Source organism: Entelurus aequoreus, linkage group LG08, assembly GCF_033978785.1.
Source record: "Entelurus aequoreus isolate RoL-2023_Sb linkage group LG08, RoL_Eaeq_v1.1, whole genome shotgun sequence".
Taxonomy (NCBI): domain Eukaryota; kingdom Metazoa; phylum Chordata; class Actinopteri; order Syngnathiformes; family Syngnathidae; genus Entelurus; species Entelurus aequoreus.
In genome coordinates, this window is record NC_084738.1 from 20,487,875 (window position 1) to 20,514,972 (window position 27,098).

General features: G+C 38.4%; 2 protein-coding genes across 2 annotated transcripts; both read right to left on the bottom strand.

Annotated features, from left to right (window-relative positions):
• Window positions 1–9,303: 9,303 nt before the first annotated feature.
• On the bottom strand, window positions 9,304–11,728 carry crp1 (C-reactive protein 1). The gene is made up of 3 exons (XM_062054885.1): window positions 10,768–11,728; window positions 10,639–10,702; window positions 9,304–10,562 (listed from the first exon to the last, which is right to left on the bottom strand). Exons 1-3 carry the CDS (start codon window positions 10,768–10,770, stop codon window positions 9,952–9,954), a joined length of 678 nt encoding a protein of 225 aa, XP_061910869.1. The 5' UTR covers window positions 10,771–11,728; the 3' UTR covers window positions 9,304–9,951.
• Window positions 11,729–12,796: 1,068 nt separating this feature from the next.
• On the bottom strand, window positions 12,797–26,896 carry stub1 (STIP1 homology and U-Box containing protein 1). Its single transcript, XM_062055891.1, has 8 exons — window positions 26,763–26,896; window positions 24,005–24,236; window positions 23,732–23,930; window positions 21,051–21,216; window positions 20,906–20,981; window positions 20,773–20,829; window positions 20,078–20,194; window positions 12,797–17,494 (listed from the first exon to the last, which is right to left on the bottom strand). Exons 2-8 carry the CDS (start codon window positions 24,116–24,118, stop codon window positions 17,369–17,371), a joined length of 855 nt encoding a protein of 284 aa, XP_061911875.1. The 5' UTR covers window positions 24,119–24,236; window positions 26,763–26,896; the 3' UTR covers window positions 12,797–17,368.
• Between the last annotated feature and the right edge of the window lie 202 nt (window positions 26,897–27,098).

Below are 27,098 nucleotides of genomic sequence, written 5' to 3' on the forward strand. Positions count from 1 at the left end.
AAAAAATTGGGAACAATTTCTCATATTCTTTCTGTTTCTGTAATATTGCAATATTTTCTCATAAAATTATTACTTTTTCATGCAAAATTATTATTTTTTCATGCAAAATGGTGACATCTGTCATATGAAATTCTGACTTTTATCACAATATTGCCAACTTTTTTGTTGTTTTTGTAAAGTAGTGACATTTTTTGAGTAAAATTATGACTTTTGTCATAATTTTGCCAGGTGAAATTCCGATTATTATAATATTGCCAACATTTGACAGTTCTCTTATAAAATTGTGACTTTTGTCGTGTAAAATGATGACTTTTCATAAAATTGCCAACATTTTAAGCTTTTCTTATGAAATTGCGACTGTTATTGAGTAAAATTCCAACTTTTATAATGCTTTGAGTAAGATAACGACTTTTATTATAATACTGCCAACATTCTAAGTTTTTCTTGTGAAATTGTGACCTTTTTCTTGTGAAATTCCAACTCATTTTTCAACAAGCTTTTTTATATTTGCATAGTTTGTATATATTATTAATGTTGTAAATACAAATCTTTATATATCTAGAAAGTGTGGTCCTAAAGAGATAGGCAGTATTCAAATACAATAAATACAAGAATGTGTGTTTGTGTTTGTTCTTGTATTTCTACCCTTCTTGAGACATCAACTAGGAAAAGTATCTTCCATATGAGGACCAGTGAACAAGTTAGGACATAAATCATGGTCCCAATACGGAAAACCATTGCATCTAATAGAGAATGCATTGTATGCACCCCTGGTGGTGAAATCTATCAAAATGAGGGTGGTGCTAAAAAGGAGGGATTTTTCAAAGTGACTGTGTGTCGGTTTTAAAAGTGCTCCCCCTCTGGTCAACATATGAAATAACAAGTGTGTGTAAGAAATTGCAATGCGCCCCCTTTGGCCAAAATTAATTTAAAAAATTAAATATGTATATAGAGACATACTGTAATAACTTGAAGTAAATAATGCAGATTAAAAACCAATTACAAACAAAAAGCAGTCTTTTTCTCACGATGTGTCAACTTTTTTCTCATAAAATTTCTTTCCGTTTCTGTAATGTTGCAATATTTTCTCGTAAAATTATGACTTTTTTATGTAAAATGATTACTTTTTAATGCAAAATGGTGACATTTATCATATAATATTTTTGACTTTTATTACAATATTGCCAATTTTTTTTGTTGTTCTTGTAAAATAGTGACATTTTTTGAGTAAAATTCCGATTTGTATTTTAATATTGCCAACATTTGAAAGTTTTCTTATAAAATTGTGACTTTTGTCGAGTGAAATTACGACTCTTTTCATAAAATTGCCAAAATCTTAAGCTTTCCTTGTAAAATTGCAACTGTTATTGAGTAAAATTCCAACTTTTATCATAATATTGCACAAATGTTCAGTTTGTCTTGTAAAATTTTGACTTGCGTTGAGTAAAATGACGACTTTTATTATAATACAGCCAATATTCAAAGTTTTTCTTGTAAAATTCCAACTCATTTTTCACAACAAGCTTTTTTATATTTGCATAGTATGTATATATTATTAATGTTGTAAAAAAATCTTTATATATGTAGAAAGGGTGGTCCTAAAGAGGTAGGCATTTTTCTCAGGTCTCGAGAAAGTAACAAATGCAAGAATGTGTGTGTGTGTGTGTGTGTGTTCAAAATGCAGCTGACCTAACCTGAAAGGGGAACATCTTTGCAGTGATTTTTGTGTTTGATAAACACAACATTTGCGTTGCTAAGTGTCAAGAGATAAAAGTGTCGTGTCGGTCCAAAGCGACGCGTTGCTCGCTGATTCGGAGTGACTGTAATGGGAAGGCCTGGTGAATTTTTCATACAGCCCAGAGGGGGAGGACGAGCGGCCATACTGGCACATTACATCCACTTTCTTATTCCCGTGGAGGAAGGAAAGCTACGTTTCTGCCGTGAATTAGGAAGGATGTGCGATCAACAAGAGCAGCTCGATCCAAAACAACAAAATGCCCAAGATCTCAATTTAATGGGCAAATATGTCTGCAAGAAAGCTGTAGAAAAAAGAGCCATCTGCTCAGTGCACACATGCCACACACAGCTCGCCGGGATAGCTCGTAGCACCGTCTTGCCGTATGCAAATACGTTTTGCCTGGAAATCTATTTGGAGTTGCTCGAAGGAATCCAGAACGGCCCTCCTTCTGTCTCCCCCTGCGCCCAGCTCACGCCGCTTCTCCTTTCCTCCCGCCCGTCGTCTAGCTCCTCTCGCCTGGAAAACATTTCACCAGCTCCACACGCATGTGGAGTCAGCGGCACCTCCTCGCCGCCGCAGACAGCTCAAAGCACCGTGGGCCAATATGCAGATCTGGCGGGGCTGGCCGCCAGCGGGACATGGAGGGGTGAGGGGGGGGGTGGGCTTGGGCCTGCAACTGTTTGCTCACTTGGATGAAACATGTCACATTGGACGCACAAGGAATAATTCAAAAGCTACTTAGCTCCTGCATCTCCAATAATTAACACGCTTGGCTTGTGCACAGACTTCATTCACCTTTTTCTCCTCCTTTTAAGCACTTATTTGAACTTTACATCATTTCAAGATGCAATATTATGCTACAGTACCTCATTTCAGCAACCATCTTCAAGGGGCAATACTATGTAAATTAGAGTAGTCCGTGTACAGCTTATATAGTGGTTTGAAGTGGGTAGAGTGTCCACCCTGAGATCGGTAGGTTGTGAGTTCAAACCCCGGCCGAGTCATACCAAAGACTATAAAAATGGAACCCATTACCTCCCTGCTTGGCACTCAGCATCAAGGGTTGGAATTGGGGGTTGAATCACAAAAAATTATTCCCGGGCGTGGCCACCGTTGCTGTTCACTGCTCCCCTCACCTCCCAGGGGGTGATCAAGGGTGATGGGTCAAATGCAGAGAATCATTTCGCCACACCTAGTGTGTGTGTGACAATTATTGGTACTTTAACTTTAACTTAACTTTAAAGTTACTATCTGAAAATACCTCAACACAAATTGAAATAAAGTATAAACAAACACTTTTTAGTAGTAAAAAGGTACCCATTCATAAAGATTAAGTTGTGTTTTATTTATCCATCTAACAAGCAGACTACCCTAGGAGCTGTTTGTGGTTGTTTTTCCTATTGTTTCCCTTGGATATTGCACATATTGTTTCTACAGACAGAAACATAATACATATTTTTTTTATTTTAATTTGAAGTCTTAACAAGTCATCCAACAATTTCATATGCTTTTCTGCATTATATTTTCAATTATTTCAATATACATGAAGTTTTATGGTTAAACATTTAAAAAAGGAGGTAAATAGCTTTTACAATAAACATTTTTTTTTGTTTAGTTTTTAAACATACTACAGTAATTATATTGGGTCATTTTTAATGCATATGTATAAATATAATTTGTTATTAATATTGTAATATACGCATACATATACACTACCGTTCAAAAGTTTGGGGTCACCCAAACAATTTTGTGGAATAGCCTTCATTTCTAAGAACAAGAATAGACTGTCGAGTTTCAGATGAAAGTTCTCTTTTTCTGCCCATTTTGAGCGTTTAATTGACCCCACAAATGTGATGCTCCACAAACTCAATCTGCTCAAAGGAAGGTCAGTTTTGTAGCTTCTGTAACGAGCTAAACTGTTTTCAGATGTGTGAACATGATTGCACAAGGGTTTTCTAATCATCAATTAGCTTTCTGAGCCAATGAGCAAACACATTGTACCATTAGAACACTGGAGTGATAGTTGCTGGAAATGGGCCTCTATACACCTATGTAGATATTGCACCAAAAACCAGACATTTGCAGCTAGAATAGTCATTTTCCACATTAGCAATGTATAGAGTGTATTTCTTTAAAGTTAAGACTAGTTTAAAGTTATCTTCATTGAAAAGTACAGTGCTTTTCCTTCAAAAATAAGGACATTTCAATGTGACCCCAAACTTTTGAACGGTAGTGTATATACTTCCATGCCTCTCTGCTCTGTAAGGTTAAAAAAAAAACAAATAAATACATTAAAAAACTAAACATAATATTAAATTAATTATAGCGATTGTAAATATTACTGATGACAAACATTTGGAAAAAATCTTAAATGATACTATAATAAAAAAGAACTAAGAACATATGATATTAAATAAATTAGGTCAATCTATCCTAAATATTACTGGTGACAAATATCTTTGTTGATACTATAATAATAATGAAATGAGAAAATGTAATTCTAAATCAAGTAAATCTATCATTGATATTAATAGTGAAAAAGACAATATAATAATAATAAAACAGTCAAAATGTAATATTAAATAGACCTGTGCGTCATTCAACGACTCAATCAGTCATACATTACTAATTAAAAAGATTTTCAAAAACATTAAATGATACTATAATAATAATTAAATAAGAACATTTTATTATAAATAAATTAGGTATAACTATCATATATTACTGATTTTTTTTTAAAAGTATTTCAATGATACTATAATAATGAAATAAGAAAACATAGTATCAAATAAATGAAGTAAATCTATCATAAATATTACTGATATATATATATTTTAATACTATAATAATAATAAAAATAAGAACATTTATTATTAAATAAATTAAGTACATGAAAAACATTTGGAAAACTCTTAAATGATACAATGATTATAAAACAAAAAGTAAAAAATTAAGTAAATCTGTCATTTTACATATTACAAATGACAAACATTTTGAAAACAATCTTAAAATGATAAGGTAAGTAAAAACAGTTATTGGGTATAATGGTTTACCATTTCAATACTTCAAATTTGATCAAAAATATTTGCGTACCAATATAATGTTAGTGGGTGTAAACCACAGGACATATTTCATTCAAACAAGATATTTCTAACTACACGTAGGAGGAATTAGTATCGCTTTTGGGCGGAAATGCATGAAGGCGTGTGTGTGTGTGTGTGTGTGTGTGTGTGTGTGTGTGTGTGTGTATAGAGGGAGGCAAGGCTTGGTCCACCAGATGGTCCACAAAGGTGTTACCACACAGTGAGTGGGCACCGCGATTGATGCATTGCAACATCCAAGAAGGTGGAACATTTGGCTGCTGACCCGCAGTCAGAACTCATTGGCCCTGCCTTCTTATTTAGCAGGAGCTAGAGAGAGAGAAAGCCCACGGCAGACACGTTCTACATACAGACACACACACACACACACACACACTCAAAACACTGCACTTTCCCACCCTCAAGGGAGCCTGGGCTGTGCGCCGCAAACTTCTCGGTGGTTTTCTGCAAGGAGGTCACGATGGTTGGAGCAGGCAGGGATAATGAGTGCAAGGAGCCATGGACACAAAGTGCAACTTACACTTGGATGGAGAACATCTGACCTAAAGCTCATTCTTTGCTACTCCATATGGATTCTGGTAGTAACAAATCCTTCCTTTCATGTCTCTGCTGAGAGTTACATGGACCTAAACTTCTTCCTTTTACCATAATATGAAAAGAAATACGCAGAACTGCCATGGCACTAAATCTCCTTCAAGGCCTAACGTTCCAAAACATCTGACATGCAGACATAAAGTTCCCCTCTGGTTCTGTACATGTTCAAAGATGATATTATTTCTTACAGTAATGCCTTTCCTTTTTGTTTTGTCATTCATTTTATCCCTAAAATTTGATTGTTAAATTGCAAAAACAAAACTTTCAGTAAAGTTGTCATATGAGATGCCCTCTGCAATAATATACTGTATATACATATATAATATATATACATATATAATATGCATACACTGCGACCCCGAAGGGAATAAGCAGTAGACAATGAATGGATGGATGGATGTACATATATATCCTGTATATATTAATATAATGTATATACACACACTGTATATGTGTGTGTATATATATATATATATATATATATATATATATATATATATATATATACACGTTAGGTCAGGAAAAAATACAGAGCCTATATATATATATATATATATATATATATATATATATATATATATATATATATATATATATATATATATATATATATATATATATATATATATATATATATATATATATATATATATATATATATGTGTGTGTGTGTGTGTAAAGAAGAGCAATTTGGATGCTCACAATTCCAATAATTACAGACCTGCATTACACTTATCATTTTTAAGTAAACATTTTTAGAAAAAACTTGTTTATAAACAACTATTCAATTTCTTTAAATAAATGCAATATTTTTGAGAAGTTTCAATCTGGATTTAGGGTGAACTGACATCCTTTTAAAGATCGTGAACGATCTCAGGTTGTTTATGGACTCTCAAAAACTGTCAGTCTTGGTTGTACTGGATCTTAGTGCTGCCTTTGATACAATAGATCACCTTATAATTTTAAATACACTGAAACACCTGGTGGGCCTCTCCGGTACTGTTCACAAATGGTTCACTTCCCATCTTTCAGACAGAAAAGTCTCGGTAAGTATGGCTAAATGCTCCTCAAAGACCCATGAAATCACATGTGGTGTGCCTCAAGGATCAATTTTTTTCATATTTACATGATTCCACTAGGCTCTGTCATCGGAAGACATGGAATTAATTTCCAGTTATGCTGATGGAACAAGGTTGTACATCTCCATGCCTCCTGATGACACAAGACCAATTGATACTCTCTTTAATTGCATTTTAGATATTAAGTCCCTGCGACGAGGTGGCGACTTGTCCAGGGTGTACCCCGCCTTTCGCCCGATTGTAGCCGAGATAGGTTCCAGCGCCCCCACTGAAGAGAATAAGCGGTAGAAAATGGATGGCTGGATGGATATTAAGTCCTGGATGGCAGATAACTTTTTACAGCTTAACCAGGACAAGACTGAAGTTTTAGTCATTGGCCTGAGGCCCTAAGAGAGAAACACATATCGAAACTACAATCATTGTCTTTAACTCCCTCACTACAAGTGAAACATTTGGGCGTCGTTTGACTCTGACCTTCGTTTTATACCACATATAAAAAACATAACAAAAATAGGTTTTTATTATAATAATATAGCCACCGTTAGTCCAATTCTCTCTCAGGGCAACACGCAGTCGCTAATGCATGCTTTTATTACCAGTCGTACAGATTATTGTAACACCCTGCTTTCTGGTCTTCCTAAAAAGGTTATTGCACCTTTACAACTACTGCAATATTCAGCGGCATGTGTCCTGACAAAGACTAAAAAGCAAGCTCACATTACACCAGTTTCTAAATCTCTGCATTGGCTCCCTGTTTGTTTTAGGATCAATTTTAAGGTTCTTCTTATAAATGTTTTTATGGTACTGGGACTTCTTATTTTTCAGATTTGCTTTTACCCTACGAACCTTCACAGACCCTGAGATCCTCCGGCACTCATCTCCTAATTATTCCAAAAAGTCAGGACACAAAGTCAGTGTGGCATCTTTACACTATTATGGCCCCCGTCTATGGAACAGCTTCCGAAGGACCTCAGGGCTGCAGAGAACATTCATGTTTTTAAGAGCAGGCTTAAGACCCACCTTTTTGATTTGGCTTTTAAGTAATCTTCATTAATTTTATTGAAGTCACGTGTACTTTACTTTTTATCTTATTAGTTATGCATATTTTTTTAATCTTCATATGTTTTACCAGTATTTTAACCTTTATTCCTACTAATAGTTCTTACTATTTTAAAGGTTTTATTATTTTTACTTTACAGCATTTCCCAGACGGACAATCTACATCAGGGGTTATCAGTCGTACTGTGGGGGCACTTTGTGTCAGCGTCCTGGTGGCCATGGTCTGATGACCTACTGGTGGGGCAGTATAGCTCGGTTGGTAGAGTGACCGTGCCAGCAACTTGAGGGTTCCAGGTTCGATCCCCGCTTACGCCATCCTAGTCATTGCCGTTGTGTCCTTGGGCAAGGCACTTTACCCACCTGCTACCAGTGTCACCCACACTGGTTTAAATGAAACTTAAATATTGGGTTTCACTATGTAAAAGCGCTTTGAGTCACTAGAGAAAAGCGCTATATAAATATAATTCACTTCACTTCACTACTGGTGCAGAAGGCTCCTGTGATAGTGTTTACTCACCTGTCTCCTCTGTACTCAGCCATGCATTCATTTGTTCATATAAGTGCATATGCGTGCGTGTGTATGTGTGTGCGTGGTTTGGTATTGTGGTGCATGTGTGTGTGTGTGAGCGATGATAATAATAATAATGGATTAGATTTACATAGTGCTTTTCTAGACACTCTAAGCGCTTCCCAGAGAAGTGAGAACCCATCATTCATTCACACCTGGTGGTGGTAAGCTACATTTGTAGCCACAGCTGCCCTGGTGTAGACTGACGAACAGTTCGCGCCTACGGCCTCTCCGACCACCACCCATCATTCATTCACTAGTGTGAGCGGCACTGGGGGCAAGGGTGAAGTGTCCTGCCCAAGGACACAACGGAAAAGGCAAGAGGTGGGGAGCGAACCTGCAACCCTCAAGTTTCTGGCACAGCTGCTCTACCCACCACGCCATGCCGCCTCATGATAAATATAAACATACTACAGTAATTATATTGGGTCATTTTTAATGCATATGTATAAATATAATTTGTTATTAATATTGTAATATACGCATACATATACACTACCGTTCAAAAGTTTGGGGTCACCCAACAAATTTTGTGGAATAGCCTTCATTTCTAAGAACAAGAATAGACTGTCGAGTTTCAGATGAAAGTTCTCTTTTTCTGGCCATTTTGAGCGTTTAATTGACCCCACAAATGTGATGCTCCAGAAACTCAATCTGCTCAAAGGAAGGTCAGTTTTGTAGCTTCTGTAACAAGCTAAACTGTTTTCAGATGTGTGAACATGATTGCACAACGGTTTTCTAATCATCAATTAGCCTTCTGAGCCAATGAGCAAACACATTGTACCATTAGAACACTGGAGTGATAGTTGCTGGAAATGGGCATCTATACACCTATGTATATATTGCACCAAAAACCAGATATTTGCAGCTAGAATAGTCATTTACCACATTAGCAATGTATAGAGTGTATTTCTTTAAAGTTAAGACTAGTTTAAAGTTATCTTCATTGAAAAGTACAGTGCTTTTCCTTCAAAAATAAGGACATTTCAATGTGACCTCAAACTTTTGAACGGTAGTATATATATATATATATATATATATATATATATATATATATATATATATATATATATATATATATATATATATATATATATATATATATATATATATATAAAAACAATTCTTTTAAAAAATTGTCAGTACTTGGTTCTTATTTGGATCTGTTTATTAAGTGTGTTGAATCAAATTTCACATTTAAATAGAGAGTAAATAATTATACACAACTCAGTTTGACATGAGCGGGAGTGCCACCCGGTGGATGCATGGATAATCCAATAAATTAAATAAATATAATTATCCCTATTGTTGAGTGTTGTTATTCTTTTAAGTATGAAAAAATTAGTAGATGTGAAAAAGAAAAAAAAAAATACTATCAATTAGACTCTTATTGTACAAAGGAGTAAAATTGGGGGAGGGGGAGGGGGGGGGAAACAGCAAAAAGGTACAATGTAATGACAATAACTTTAAATGTTTATCTATCTATTATGATAGATATTACCAATAATGACAAAATTAAAACAAAAAATCTTAAATAATACTATAATGATTAAAAAAATAGGAAAATGTAATATAAAATAAATGACTAATAATTATTAAATGTTTACTATTACCATTATGGATGCATCTTGTTGCTTTGAGTGAAACAAACACCTATTGCTGGACTGCAATTGTTATATTTAAAATGACCGTATATCACAAACCAAGCACATTGAGGCCTGTAAGGTAAGATTACATATATAAAAGTAAGGCACACTTCAGGAGCAGTCCAACACAGATGTTTATCACCCCTCCACATGATGCCACACTGAGTCAGTCGTCATCCACCACCTTCACGTTGCCAGTCAGCTCATACTCAATAGTGGCCCAGTTAAAGATGTTGCCTTCAGGGACCTTGCGGCCATAATGCCAAGCCTGAATGGTACTCCCGGACAGAACAAAGTCCCACATATTCACATCAGTCATCTCCCCCACGAAGCTCTGCAGGGCCTCCAAGCCCCCTAGGTGTTTGTCAGGGTCCTGGCCCAGAAGGACAGTGCCTTTGGGACGGATGCTGTGTCCAGGTTTGTAAACCTGGTATGTACTGCGCTTCCCGTCCACCCAAAAAGCAGTGAGTCCAGCAACTGACTCCCATGTCAAGCACAGGCTAGTGCGAAAGGTTCCCAGCGGTGGGAGGTGAAAGAAAGTGCCGTCGCCGCTCATGTGAAAGGAAATACGCCCGTCCTTCTCTCGCCACATGTTGAGCTCGTCATAGTCGTCCGTGCGGTAAGCAAACAGAATGATCTGGCGCTCTTCGGGCAGCTCGGTGGCCACACGTAAGCACAGAGTGAAGGCCTTGAGAGTCATCTCCTTGAGCGGAGTCAGCGTCACGTAGCTGAAATCCGTCTCATACGGGAAGAGCAGAACCTTGGCGCTCAGACCCACTGGTGGACATCAGATAAGCGTCAGGACAGTTTGCTACACCCTCACACAACAAAGCTGATCAGTGTGACATTTTACCTTGCGTGGCTGAAGACGCCAAAGCAAAGACACCAAAAAGAAAAACAGCTGGCATAGCGAAAGTCTGCAAACACAGACAGGGAATCAGCGTATAGAAGTCACAAGAAAGACTAAAAAATATCCTCTTACCATGACGATGCTGTGCTGTTGCCTGCCAGTCAACACTAATGTCTCCTCCTGTCCTCTGCCCTCCTAGTACTGGCCATGATGTCAGCTAAAACAATGGGCTCGCTGTCTGACCGAGCGTTCACATCTCATGACCAACAGCCAAACACAAAAGGCTTTAAAGGCTGACTGTCACAATTTTTCACATCTCCATTGACAATTGTGAATTTTATTAAAATAACTGATCTGCACCGCACCACTTATTGGTGAGTGGTAGAGGACAGCGGAACTTTAGTCTACGGATGCCTCTATTTGCGGGGGTTTTTCGGTATAGGAATGTTTACATCGAGCCAAATATGTCTCGATGTGCGACCCATGTCTCGGTGTACGATCGCTTCTTTCATTTATTTATTAATTTTGTGTGCCGCTGGATGCTCTATGGAGGCTGCCAATTAGATGACATCGCTACCTGTACACGCCGTTTTGAAGAAGTGGGTCCCCGACGTTTACATATTTGCAAGTAGACTGCGGCGGTGGCGCCATAGGCACACGGATTGGCTTACAAATATGGAAGAACAAAGTCCGCAATTGCAACCATTATCAAAAAATGTACATTTATATGGTTGCTGACTTTGCAAAAGGGGAAAATACCGCCGCAAGGACAGAGACAAAGCGCTAGACAAAGTGGGAAAGTTTCACCTCCTACTACAGGTAGGAGGTGAAACATCTAGTCGACTGGTGCAGAACCAACAACCTGGTCCTGAACGTCGACAAGACCAAGGAGATCATCGTTGACTTCAGGAAGCACCAGTCCAGCCACGCTCCACTCTTTATCAACGGCACAGCGGTGGAGATGGTAAGCAGCACCAAGTTCCTGGGGGTGCAGATAACTGACAATATGACCTGGTCCCTACACACCGTAGCTCTTGTAAAAAGAGCTCAGCAGCACATGCACTTTTTGCGTCGGATGAAAATAGCACAGCTCCCTCCCCCCATTCTCACCACATTCTACAGAGGCACTATAGAGAGCCTGCTGACCAACTGCATCTCTGTCTGGACTGGAGCCTGCAGTGCCTCAGACTGGAAGTCTCTCCAGAGAGTGGTGAGGACGGCGGAAAAGATCATCAGGACTCCTCTTCCTCCTATCCAGGAGATCGCAAAAAGCCGCTGCCTGACCAGGGCTCAGAAAATCTGCAGAGACTCCTCCCACCCCCACCGAAGACTGTTTTCACTGCTGGACTCTAGAAAGAGGTTCCGCAGCCTCCGAAGCAGATGTAACAGCTTCTTCCCTCAGGCCGTAAGACTCTTGAACGCATCATAATTATCCCCTCAATTCCCCCCAAAAATGGATTAACTCGCTGGAATATTAAGACAATATAACATACATCCATAAACCTGGAAGCAAATGCAAAAGTGTAATATATTTATCTGTACAGTAATCTTTTCATTTATATCTGCACCTTATTGCTCTTTTATCCTGCACTACCATGAGTTAATGCAACGAAATTTTGTTCTGATCTGTACTGTAAAGTTCAAATTTGAATGACAATAAAAAGGAAGTCTAAGTCTTGTCTAAAAGCTGTATTTAGATTGGATAAATGAGAAACAGCTAACCTGCGATAGCATTTCCGAGGCTATCACTTGAAAGAAGGCTCGCCACCTATATGGCGACATGATGTCCAAAACTGACCATGCTGGAACCCAGCATGCAAGAACAATTTAAGGCGAGCCGTGGGTGTTTGGAAAAGTTTATAAAAAGAGGAGCCGTCATTCACAGCGTCGGTGCAGCGTTGCAAGGCTGCTCAGACAAAGCTGCCATTTCAAGGATTTTATCGGCGCAGGGGGATTTGTACCTTGACAAGATTTTAACTGTGATAAGATCTGGACCTGGAAAAAAATGCCAGGGGACCTTTTATAACAGCAAAGGACAAAGACAAGGCGACAGAAGACCGCCTCACACTGCTAGTTTGTGCTTACGCTAGCAGGAAGGTGACGCTATGCTTGTTTACCACTCCCAGACTTCAACAAATACAACAAATATTCAAGGAGACGTTTAAGGATTTTCCTTATTTTTTATTGTAGCAACATGTTTGGTAACATGGACCAAAATGACTTTTATGTGTGTGTGGACACATTGACAGTTGAGCTGGCTGTTATTGTGTTTGGATAAAATAATAGATTGTTGAGCCATTACCCGCTTGTTATGTTATGTTGATACTTATACAGTATGTATACACATGATAGTGTCTTCAAAATGTACATTTTTAATATAAAATAAGGACTTTTGTCCAGGCTAGAACCAATTATTCATGTCTACATTGTTTATTATGGGGAAATCTGTTTCAAGATATGAACCTTTCGGTTGGCGAACGATGTTCAAGAACTAATTAACTTCATAAATCGGTATTTCAAGATTCGTGGAGATGAGAATCAACACTTCTACACAACCCTGGGAACAGCGTCCATTGGAACACAAATTGCACCTTACGGCCATTGCTAGCATAGTAGTTTACATAGCTGAGTTTTATCACATGCCAGAAATAAATGATAAATAAATAGTACCTCAACTTGAGTGTGCCCCAATTTAAGAGAAGAGCTGTCTTTCGGCTAATTGTCATGCTTTATGTTACAAGCATCCTTGTCATTAGTTGGCTTAGAAAATGTCACAGTGAAGATCTGCCTAAAACATCTGGTCTTATTCGCTAGAATTAGCTTATAGATACAAAAAAATGGACATAACTTTGTTTTTCTAACAAGGGAAGAAAGTGAGTGTGAGGGACAGTGCTGATAAGAAGAAATTGTTGATATTCATTGAATTAATGCAAGAAACCATCAAAAACATGAGTGAGTGGAGAGTATCAGTGGTAGTCTGCACCATACTGAGGTATAATGAGTCTAACGCCAGCCAAAAAATGTTAACATATCTAAAAGTCAGACATTTATCTATGAAAATATGGAGAAGTTGCTTATGGTGTGTTTGATGGAGAAGCAGCTAGAAGGAGATACTGTAGTGTAGAAGTCCACTCTCCATGGTAAATTTTTAAATCGATGTCAAAGAATTTCAATGGGAGACGTTGATTTGCGATACAAGTATTTTGAGTTAAGAACTCCATTACAGAACCAATTAAGCTCGTAAATTGAGGGACTACAGTACACAAATGTCCTCCGTTGTTGGTCTCTGTTGTAGAGCTAATATCTACATAAAACTTAACTCATATTTAGACAAAACATTTGTTGGACCTTAATTGTATGAAAATATAAAAATATTAAATATCTGTTAATATGCTTTTGTCTTTCTTGTTTTTTTCCTGTATTTCACCTAAACAAATATGCTAATATTTTAATGGATTATCTGATTGATTTGATTTAAGTGGTTATAACTCATGCTATGCTAGTCCTTCTCAAATAATGGGGCGAGTGTGACCTCGGGGAACATGCTGGGAACATGCTTTTTTTTTTTGCAGTACCAGGATATGACGAAGGGTATGTAGCACTTGGCTTCACTGTAACCACACAATATTTTCTTCTTCCTAGGGGGGGCGTAACAGAACATTTTTGAGAAGCACTGTGCTAGGCTAAAATAACTGGACTTAAAAGGGGAACTGCACTTGTTTTTGGAATTTTGTCTATCATTTACAATCCTTATATAAGACAAGAACACGTGTTTTTCCTTTTTTTTAATGCATACTACCTTGTAAAATACGGCACGAGGTGGCTTACAATGCAGCTAATGAGAGTACTCTGTTGCACCCATAAAGCCCTCTAAAAACCAAGAACCACCAATCCAAAAACCACCAACCATACCCCAAATGGTCTGTATTTATATAGCGCTTTACTATACCTGGAATAACACAAAAAGGGCTTTATATCAGGGGTTCTTAACCTTTTTGACCTTGAGGCCCAAATTTCCACTACAGAGGAGCCCACTTAAATATTAACACTGAACTAGTAATCACACTTTTTATTCTAATCGTATTCAATAATTAAATCTAACCTACTTACAATGATCATCAAGGCTTAGGTCAGACTAATTACAAAATACATACTCATCAAACATACTGCAAAAGAGGGAACTCAAAAACTGATGACAATAATAATAATAAAGAGTTGTGTTATAAAAATAAATGTACAGTGCTAAAATAAATTAAAATTTTTTATTAATAATTTAATAATAATTATATTTTTCTTAAACAAATTGTCAATAAAATGAAAGTGCAAATTAAAATACACCTTCAACGCTTTAGATCGAACTGGTAATCCTTTGGTTACAAGACAGCCGCTCCACACACTGGGTCATGCCGCCCCATCTTATTACATGTTGTGATCTACATATTAACCAAGTATAAGCAATATTTTTTATTACAAGCGCTAACGCAGGCAAACTACTTTTCTCAGTGCTCATAGAGAGATAACTAGCAGCTACAGTATTGAGCTGGTTAAAGTTAATTCTAGATCAAGGGTGTCAAACGTACAGCTGAGTTAGGTGGAGCCTATCCCAGCAGCATTTGGGCGGAAGGCAGGGCACACCCTGGACAAGCCCCAACTGCATCGCAGCCTCCTCCTTATATTCAGGCTTAAAAAGAAAAGGTTCTGAAACATAATTTGTCCCAAAGTAGTCTTTATTGTCTCTCATTAGGCCAGTCATGATTAGTAGTGTTGTTGTTGAACGGAAAAGCAAACGTTGTGATGAGTCTGTGAAATGAATCCGCCGCTGTATGCTTAAAATGTGCAAAAAATGTAAATATTACATGTTGTTATGAATACATTAAATATATAGCGTGTATATAAAACGTTAGGGGTGTTGTGGGTGTTTTTTTAGAGCGCTTTGTAGGCGGATTAAAGCAACTCCCATTGTCTCCATTGTTAGCTGACTTTTACTCACGTTTATTTACTAGTTAGAAAGCATAAAAAAAGAAAAATGTGTTCTTGTCCTACATGGGCATTGTGAATGATGGTCAAAAATAAAAAAAAATAAAAAAAAGTGCAGTTCCCCTTTAAGATAGCTTTTATGAGCAAATAAAGGCACGGAGTAAATACCCGCTTTTACATGATATTCCAATTAACATGAAAAGACAATTTGTGAATTATGGAGAGGATGTGGAGCCTGTTAGCTGCTATTTGTATATTTGAATATGTGAACTGGAAGCTATTTGAATACACAACCCTGAATTTGAGACACTTTTTTGAGACATAACATAAAATAAAATCAAATCTAGCTATGCCCAAAATAAAGGGGACAGATAATTCAAAGATTTTGATTTTATTCACAAGTTAATGTCGTTTGCTTTGTCGTATAGCTATGATAATCGTTTGCCGTGTAAATTGACGTCATACCAAAAATACAATACTAACGTGAAAGCAAGAGTTGGCATGTTAACATCATGAATGTCTTTTGAATGATACTTCTGTGTGCAATACCACAAGCTTGAATCAATGGGGGTGAACAAAAAAAAAAACTGAACTGGGCCTTTATGTTATCAACATATCTACATTTAATACACCGGAGGACAGCAAGAAAGAAAAAAATAACAAAAATAGCCCATTTTGTCAGAAAAGAAGATCTGAGATACACAAAGCTAATAATTATGTACACTGTCTGCAGCTGGTCGTGATCCACTTTGCTAAAATATCAGTCAATGCAAAGTGGAGTTTTCAGGAAAGCTGGGAGGTATGGATGATAAATTACGCTCTCTGTACAGCATTTCAGGATTGCGGATGACACAGTGAACTTTGACCTATACTTTTCCACACCGATGATTGTTTAAGCAACAGATTTCTCATGAAAAGATAACCGCTAACAGCAATTTTGTATGCGTCGCTGCGCAACTTTGTGCGCATCCAAAGTGGCTTTTAAGTGATGTCTTTAGATCAGTTAAGTTCATTGTATTTTACTTTAAACAAAACTCACACAATTTATGGAATATTCAGCATTTATAAAATTCCAGCAGCCATTTTTTTCAATTAATTTCTCCAGTTCGAGCCTGATTTTTAAGAGAAGAACGTGTCCTGTTTAAAAACATGTACAGTTCCATACTAAACAACAAAGAATGCATACATTCATCCTATTTAATTGTCTGTACTTGAGTGTAACAAGAAGAGCTCATCAATCAAAAGAGTGCAGCCAAGGCTCAAAAGGGTTTGTGTCGCCATCTAGAGGTGAAGCTTGTAACAGTGAAAACACACACTTTCCCCCCCCTCCACCACTGTCATGTAAACTTGCATACAAAGTAACCCCCCTCAATGACAACGTAATTTTTTGGCATAGTTACCATTTCAGGTTGAAATGTTTCAATGAATGCAAAAAAATATTTTCCCTTGGCAGGACGCGAGAGCATTTGGTGATGCTTTGCTGGGATTGTGGCACTCGAGATAGAAATAGACCGAGAGAATGGCCTCCATGTTGTGGAAAGAAATCGGAGGATGAAAGTGTAGACGGTGGGACAGTCTTAAAGGGAGTACAGCCTCACAGGTTCAGAGCAGGAATCAAAGGGTTGCGGCAGCTCCTGTTTGGTAGTCCATAGTAAGACAGTTCATAACTGCGCAAAGGTGAAGTGTCCTCGACAGTCTCATGTTGATTTAAGATGGAGAAATGGGGGACAAGGTGGCCAAGGGGGGGTTCCAACTCTTAGTAGTCCTCCACCCAACCGTTCTCCTGGATAAAGGCATCGATCACTTCCTTCATTGCCAGGTTGGGGATCAGCTGGTCCTGGGTCAGGGGGCTTCGAGTGACCGGGTCAAAATGGCCCACTCGCTGAATAAAGTGTTAAAATGGGATGTTGAAAGTGCCAGAGTTCCACCTTGTTATTTCAAAACTACGCATATCCACTTAGGCCATGTTCACACCAACACGGATATTTTTTTTTTTTTTTTTTAACTCACATTTTCCACACTTTGTTAAAAAAATATCCAACAAATGTGGAGTTAAAAATAAAAACCCATATGACGTACACGCACAGCCAGTAAAGCCTGATATATACTCTCTCGTCACGTGAATTATGTTAACGACGGCATCTTGCTCCTCCCCCCCTTGCGCCTCCCAAAAATCCTAGCGGCGACATGGACTGCAGAGCTGTGATTGGTCAGCTTTTGCCAATCAGGTTCCCTGAGCACAGGAGAGCAGACGTTGTGCTTGAAATGCACAAATTGTTGCATGTAATAAAGCAAAAGTGATTGAACATTTGCATGCAAACTAATATTGTGTACTTAATATCTCGGTGCGCAATAAAAATAATGATTGAATGTGTTGTTTTTTAGCCTGTTCGGTTGTTGTTGTGTCCAGAAGAAGTTATACAATCCTATATCCTGCCGCTTCTATCTTTTTGCCCTCTTCTCCTGCAAGGAGAGGATACCAGTCTGGAAAATGTACTAGCTATTCTAAGTCAACACCTTCGGGAATATCTTCTCCTTTGGTTTCTGAGTAAAACATCCATTAAAAGTAAACTGATGTTTCTGAATTATTAGTTCCAGTGCCAACAAAGATGTCTATGTGGCATCTGTCATTGTCACTCTTCACAAGAAGGTAAATATGAAGTCAATGACAGCTACAGTTGCTTCTTTAAGAGACACTGCCCTTAAGTGTTTTTGATGAGAATTACAAGTCAAGCGCTAGCCCCCAAAAAAGAGCTGTAAACTAATTACGACGCTGTTAGAGGGGATGCAAGCTGAGTGATGCGAGAGTATGTACCAGCCTTAAGCGCAAAGATGGCCTAAAAAATATATTTTTAAAGACGGATTCTTAAAAAAAATAAAAATAAATAAATACAATTATTTTTTTAAATATATTCTTGGGTGTACATTATCTTTAAAATAAGCGCACACTTACACAGTGCCAAGGAAACATGAATGTTTATTTTTTTAATTCGCCTGTCCGTGCATGTTATAAGGTGTACAAAATTAAAACAAAAACCCAGAAGTCAATATCTTTATCTTTGGTTAAATAAAGTTTAAAAACATTAAAAATAATGTTGCACCTTTCTACTGACACAAAGCAAAAAGCCCTGCTGTACTCATAAAAACACACAAATGTTGAAGTCAGAGTTTTTGAAAATGTACATTCTGGCCTGAGTTTTCCCAATAAGCTCTGTTTTTAAGGAGAAAAAAACTATGTTTGCGTCTGGACGAGATGCCAAAACACAAGGGAAAATATGTGTTTTTAAATATGCCTATTCGTGTGGACATGGCCTTACTATTGTCTACCTCTTTTCTACATATTGCCTTGTTCCTGTGTTTACAAAATATGCATAAATGCAAAGAGCCTATTGTTGCATTCAGATTATTTCTTGAGATTTCATTTTTTTATCTTTAAGATTTATCTCCACCTGTTTTTAAGAACAATGTGAGGATGACAGGCTTGTTTTAACAAGTAACACTAAGGGCTTGATTTACTAAAGGTTTGCATGTACTAAAAAAAAACCATGTGCAACCCTGATAGCAGACGCAAAGCTGATCTACTAAACATGTGCAAAGAAGATTGCGTCTGTACGTGATATGCTGATCATCAAAACGCCCACAATACTGGATGGAGATGATGCAAATACAATTATTTAGCATGCACAATGTGATTTTTCAAGCACCATTTTCTGTTTTATTTAGCAAGTGTCAGAAGAACATGGAAACTGACAGTTCCACACACGGCTGCAAGATCAGTACCACAGACGAGAATCCTCCGTCATTCGTGTGGGTGTCAACACTTTGGACGATCAGATATATAAAATATTCAAAATATTGTCTATTTAGCGACATCATTTTATAACTTTATACTTTGCTAGATGACTTAAACGGCTAATTAAAATGTCCATAAAAAGGGGTAGATGTCTCCTGATTGTTTAAAAACATAGCAACACCCCACAGATAAGGAGCATGATAACATGAATGTAAAGTAAATGAGTTTCTCCGTGGTGATGTCCTGTATAGTACACACAAAAACCTAATTTAGATAAGGCGGTCTCACCACTTTTCAATTGCACACGCTTGATAGCAAGCAACACGCCCACTAACAGTACATACAATTTTATACATTGCACACGCTGTACTACGTGGTGTTTGTATCTTAGTAAATCAGGCCCTAAGTATTCTAAGCCCACTGGGCAGAAATGAGGCAATGAATACAGAAGTTTTCCTGCAGATTTTCTATTAACTACAGCTTTTCTTTATAAAGCAACTACTGATTAACACACCATACACATTTGATAAGTGAGCAGACTATTGGAGTTGTTAGTGCTACTTTTAAGTGTATTTGAACACAAATCCTCTCAATAAATTCATGTTATGGCATTATTCTCAAAGGTTTTTGTTCCCGTGTACGTCTTGACCGTCTATTGTTAAATATTTGTACCTGCAGGTGCTCCTCGATGTCCTTGCGGTCGTAGGTGATCCCGCTGGGTGTGATGCACGGCTCCCTCATCAGCTCAAAGCTGATCTTTCCACACAGATAATCTGGGATCTCGCGTTTCTGGTGAAACGCAAAACACAGCTTGCTGGCCAGAAGATTCTGTATTTACTCATCTGCACCTTTTACACACAACACCGATTGGCATTTAAGATTAATTCAACCTAATTACAACTAAAAATGACCACAGTGTACATTAGAGATGGTCTGCATTTTCACACGCATTTCCAAAATACAAGTGGGTGCACACACACTTAAAAGTGTAGGAAAAGGCAGGGATCTTCAGTGAACAGTCAGGGGACCATTAGCGGCCACAGCTTATTTTATTCGTTGGCCTTTAAGTCTAAAAATAACATAAAACACATAAGCACGTAACAAAGGAGGATTATAGTTACACTGAAAAATTTTTTTTTAAAGTTGCTTTGAGATATCATATCTTGACTTACAACAGACTGGTTGTAGCCATAAATAAACAGGCTATTCATATATCATGATGTATATAATATATTGTATATTTTCATAATGTGATTGTTTCGCCACAAACAGCAAAATTATTGTCTGATTCTCAGAAGGACACAACTGTGATGATTATTGACAGTACACACATTATAGGTCTGTGCTGGTATCATCACTTTACTCACTTTTCTTTTCTCGTCGACTTGAGAGAAGAGCTCATCCATGTCCATTAAGTACTTGTCCTAATCAAGTCACATTCATGTTAGTCAAATGTAACGAGAAGCCAACCTGTACGTTACGAATATTTCCAAAACATACGTGTTTGGATGCAATCTTGGCCGCGTCGCCTCCGTTTTGATCGTCGTCCTGCTTTTCCTTGTAGTCTTCAAGTTTTCTGCAGTAAATTAACAGTAAATTAGTTTTATGCAAAAAACTAAATTAGCAAAAAAGTCCCTGATCTCACCGCTCCTTCTCAGCTAATATGAGTTTGCTGAGATAAGCGTGCAACTCGTTCTCCTGGTTGATGCGCTTCTCCTCAATGCTGTTCCAACGCTTTTTCTTGGCAATACGCAAGGCGCTCGGGATGTCGTCTCCAAAATTCAGCCTCTGTTCTTTTGCCAGATTGTATGCTGCAAAAACAACATTTTCAGTTTCATCACAAGATACCGACGGTACTGTCTCAAGTATATGCCGCTTTCTAAAATATACCGGTATTAAGTATAATACCGGTATAGCATGCAGACCTAGCTACACATCTTAAAAATGAAGCAAGCTGCTTACAAGAAAGCTGTTATCCATCCATCCAGTTTTGTATAAATTTGGGTTTTTTTCCCAGCAAAAAAGCTGACCTAGCATGATGTTGCTGTTAAAATGTGAGTGTAGAGTTAGCACTGTAGCTAACATAGCTATGTTAGTGTTACTAAAGTTTGTGTTTGCAGTCACAGTCCTTAATGTTATATTGTTGTATGTCAAATATGTCATCAATTACTTCGGAACAATGCAGAATTACAGTGTATATGTAAAATTTGGATTGAGTGCACCACAGCGTTTTTTTTAATCCGCACACCGTCGAAGACAGGGGTGGACAAACAGCTAATTAGCATTAAAGCTACAAACACACAAAATGGCGTGCTTCTAGTAGGACTTACAAAAAGCACTTTTAAACTGTAAAAAGTCCAGTATTAAGGTTAGATAATGGACAACACACTTGCAATACACGATTGTGGGACCTCAGAGTCGTTAACATCATTAAAAATACAATACTGGACCTTTAGTCATTTTTAAGAAATCAAAGTGGGTATGCTCATATTACAGATGTTTTACAGATGTTTACAAAATAAAAATATTTATGATTACTATTGGATGGACTACAACACAAGAAGCACCTGCACAATTTAATATGAGCCAATACAAATGCTGTATAAAAGATTCTGCCTTTTTGTTGGTATTATTTCAACAATATTTTGATTAATGTTTCACACTTTAACAGGTAGGTTGAAATCACGTGACCTAGCGGCACATCTAGGCACTTCTGGGTTTCAGGCGATGGTCTAAGCCCCAATAGGCTACTGTTTATTTACCTGAATCCGTGCAGATTTAGGCTTATTTTGAAAGGTTTACAGGCAAATATAAAAGCGATAATGAAAAAATATTTAAAATGGGATGGAGTGGATTTTTACACTCTTAAGAAAAATCTATTTTTTAATGATTTAACCCATTTATCATCACCAAGAAGTTCCTGCTACCTCACTTCAATTGACACTTACGGTATTTAGAGAAGAAAAGATTGGAGGCAAATCATGTCTTTACATCTGAGGGGTCCACAAATTAAGCAATGATTCGTGAAAGACAAAGTTGGATTTATTTGTGCATCGGTAAGTACCATAATTGATTGACATAACGAGTGTGGTGCTGCTGTGATCGTGACGCTAACGAGAAAAAGGATACGTTTGTTTGAAGTTGATTTCCTGCTACAAATTTTAGTCTCATCTGCAATTCATGTCTGTAGTTGTTTTTATGGTGTGAAGTTCAGAATGTGTCTCATTATTTAGCTTTCTATGTCCCTGCTGTTCAGCAATGTTTCTAGTGATACAGTATCAAGTTTCAGTATATGGTGTTTAACATACGAGAGATTTATTCATCTGGTTTATCAATACTATTAAGGATATTTTCTTGATGCTAACAAATATCACCAATGAGGCTATAATTCAATCATACGTGTCGAATTAAGCACTTGGCTTTCCTACACAACAACTAAGCCCTTAGTTTCTGTTAAGAAAATCGATAACAAAAATACAGTGTATTGGACCAACAATCACAATATTCATTACTAGTTAGACTTTAGTTTAATTGCACAACCAGGTCTTCCTAATTATATTCAGGCATAGCAACCACAAAAGAACAAAAAACTAATGCGATCTATTGCCACTTCTTTACATTTAGTTCTGCTATTAAACACAACTAATATAGTAGAGAATAAACTTGAATGCATCACAGAAAGTTTCTCAAACAAATCAAATGTTCAAACAAAACATTTTACAAAGTGATCGCTGCAGACACAAGCGATCCGATTGTATTCCACAAGATGATGTGATTATTTTGGAGCCATTTCCTTTGATGCACTTTCATTTTATCCTGACTATTACCTTTATGAGCCACTTCTTTCGGGATTTTATGAAATATATTTCCTATGTTGGCCCTGCGATGAGGTGGCGACTTGTCCAGGGTGTACCCCGCCTTCCGCCCGATTGCAGCTGAGATAGGCTCCAGCGCCCCCCGCGACCCCGAAGGGAATAAGCGGTAGAAAATGGATGGATGGATATTTCCTATCTCCCTATTTGAACAACTGGGACAACCAAGAACAGAACAGCAATACGGCATATTCTACTCAAACGCTACGCTCACTCACTTGTTTAAATGCTACGCTCTAGCTGCTTGATCATCGTGTGAATTAGGTCGCAAAGAAGAAAAACTGATTTGACGTCATATGCAACCCTCCTATTAAGGACAATGTTAAATGTCATGATACAGCTTTTATATTAAAAAGCCCTTGGATGACACAGGTGTACCTGATTTTGTGATCAGTGAGTGTGGTGCCATGTTTCCTACAAGACAGAGAGAAAAAAACACCAGGTTTGTTCTGACCTTTCTGCAGGTTCCCGATGGCCTCGTCGTAGTTCTCTAGCTCCAGGTGACACTGGCCCAGGAAGAAGTGGGCCTTGACTGACTGACTGTCCAGCTCCAGGGCGTGCTTACAGTCTGCCAGAGCCTTGTCGTGCTGCTGCAGCTTCACATGGCACAGGGCCCTGTTGGTGTAGTACACTGCCACGGACGGGTTTCGGTTCTGGAAGGCAGGACATAGCAAACTTCACACATTTAAACTATTCCAAAATGCATCTAATAATGCAATTCCCTCACTATAGCTTTGCTGTAGCATGTAGCAGCCTCCTGGTACTTGCGACAGAGGAACAAGCGGTTTCCTTGCTCCTTCAGCTCCTGCGCGGTGGAACTCTTCTCCGGGCTGCCAGCCATCTTCTCCACCGGCTCCGCGGGGCCCGCCTCGCCCTGCTTCCCAATCCTGTTCCCCGTCTCTTCGGCTGGCTGAACTGACAGGTTTTAAGAACACCCTGTCCTGCCTGGATCTCGAACACTGTTCCAAGAGAGGACATGCTGGTTTGTTAGGGGTGTGCATATATGCAAGTTTTGTTAGGGGTGTGCATGTGAGGTCTAAGCTTGTTTTGAATACGAGTATAAATGACTTATATGACTTACTTATGATGAAATATTGAGAATTGTAAGCACATTGTTCTGGGCAAATTGAGTTATGTGGATCCAGATGAATGTGATAAAATGTGGTTCAGAGTGTTGGGATATATTATGTTGGTATATAATTAATATAATGAAGGACGAAGTGATTAAGAAATGTTTAGTATATATATGCTTAAAATAGGCCGTGCAACAAATCATATCCTCTAAGTTCCAGTTGAAACTGGGTGCAAGTTCGCCCACATTCTTGCCACTGTTGACGTGGCTTCTTTGCCAAGGTCTGAAGGACAACACCAGATATGAAGTCGGAGTCCAGGAAGGACAAGGCAGAGGAAGATTCCACGCCTGGAAACAGACACCTCATTGCATATTCATACATTGTGATGTGTATTGTATAGCGCTCAGACAAATTGTATTAGAATTGTATCCAATAGGGAATAAATACTTTTGATTTTATGCATTGTGTCCTCTTTAAACATCTTCTGGCTCCAGATTAAACGAATACGTCGACAAGAGGAAACTGGATATTAATTAGACTTAGACTTCCTTTTTATTGTCATTCATATTTGAACTTTTACAGTTACAGTACATAAGAACGACATTTTGTTGCATTAGCTCGTTGTAGTGCAGGATAAAAGAGCAATAAGGTGCAGATATAAATAATAGATTACTGTACAGATAAATACATTGCACTTTTTCATATGCATCCACGTTTATGGATGTATGTTATATCGTCTTTATATTCCAGCTAGTTAATCCGTTTTTGGGGGGGAATTGAGGGAATTATTTTGATGCGGGAAGAAGCTGTTACAGAACTGCTACGGAGGCTGAAGAACCTCTTTCTAGAGTCCAGCAGTGAAAACAGTCAACACAGTTAAAGTAACTATGTAAAAAGGGGGGAGATTCAAAAAGTTTATACTTCTTCCCATTACCCTTTTGAGATATCCATCCATCCATTTTATACCCCTTATTCCCTTTTGGGGTCGCGGGGGGCGCTGGAGCCTATCTCAGCTACAATCGGGCGGAAGGCAGGGTACACCCTGGACAAGTTGCCACCTCATCGCAGGGCCAACACAGATAGACGGACAACATTCACACTCACTTTCACACACTAGGGCCAATTTAGTGTTGCCAATCAACCTATCCCCAGGTGCATGTCTTTGGAGGTGGGAGGAAGCCGGAGTACCCGGAGGGGACCCACGCAGTCATGGGGAGAACATGCAAACTCCACACAGAAAGATCCCGAGCCTGGGATTGAACCCAAGACTACTCAGGACCTTCGTATTGTGAGGCAGACGCACTAACCCCTCTTCCACCGTGCTGCCCCCTTTTGAGATATGTTTGATTTAATTTTATTGAATTACGATCCTGCGCCCTGGATCTTTCTGTGTGGAGTTTGCATGTTCTCCCCGTGACTGCGTGGGTTCCCTCGGGGTACTCCGGCTTCCTACCACCTCCAAAGACATGCACCTGGGGATAGGTTGATTGGCAACACTAAATTGGCCCGCTTGTGTGAATGTGAGTGTGAATGTTGTCTGTCTATCTGACTTAGCGACTTGTCCAGGGTGTACACCGCCTTCTGCCAGAATGCAGCTGAGATAGGCTCCAACGACCCCCCCCCCGCCCCCCCGAAAGGGACAAGCGGTAGGAAATGGATGGATGGATGGATGGATTTATTAATTCAATTTTCTTTTCTTTTTTGTGAAATCATAATATTGCCATTGAGCACAAGACTGCTCACTGGAGATATGCATGTATATTATGTACTACATGTATGATGTGGAGCTGACTATGACATAGTCAACAAACACCTACATGTCCCCTGCAATGCATCTGCAGTGCGTGTTCAAAGCACCCGAAAAATAATGTTGTCTTTATTCCGCTGACTGAGCACGCAGCTTGAAAACAGTGAGCTGGCTTGTACACCCGGCAATTTAACGCTTCATGAGGCAGATAACGGCTCGTTAACGCACAATCACAGAAAACTACAATGCAATGTTTCTTGGCGTGTTGCATTAACCGAGGTTGGCTTTTTTTGCAAACACAAAAGTAGCAACAGCAGAGGCAGTGACAACGCTGCTATCATGTTAGCATATAGCATTCCAATTGACGTTAGCTAATTAGCCACCTAGCATAACCAGAAACGCTGTCTGTTAACGAATCACTTATACTCACTGTGGAACATAAACCACTTTCAGCAGCACAAAACGCGAATAATGTTTAGAATTAGTCCAAAAGCAGGCCTTTAAAGGCCTCCGCGTGTAGTTTAAATACCCCCGCTAGGCAACATCAACAATGCTAAGTTAGCTAATATAATGGGCGGTGTGTTGCTTACAAAATATCTATAATTGTGTTTCCGACGACAGCTGCCGTTTAATTGCGGTTATGTGACGGCAGTTCCAGCACCCACCTTAGAAAAGACGTGTCACATCTAAACAAAGCGCGTTTCATAAGATCCGCTATGAAATTGTGTTGGATTCAATGTCTCTCCGGTGAGCTATCATGACAGATTGTTGTTGTGCTGACGTCACGCTAAGTGACGTGGACGGAAGCCGCAATGGCTATTTCCTAGTCTGTAAATAAAAAAAGGAACTATTCTATCATTGCGTATTTTTGATGCATATTCAACAACATTGCCTAATATGGAGAACAATTTCATTTTCATTCATCAATTTGGGCTCACTGCTTTGGTGAGTCACATTCAGTGCAGTGCAAAGTAGCACCAGCAGAGGGCGTTCTAATTACA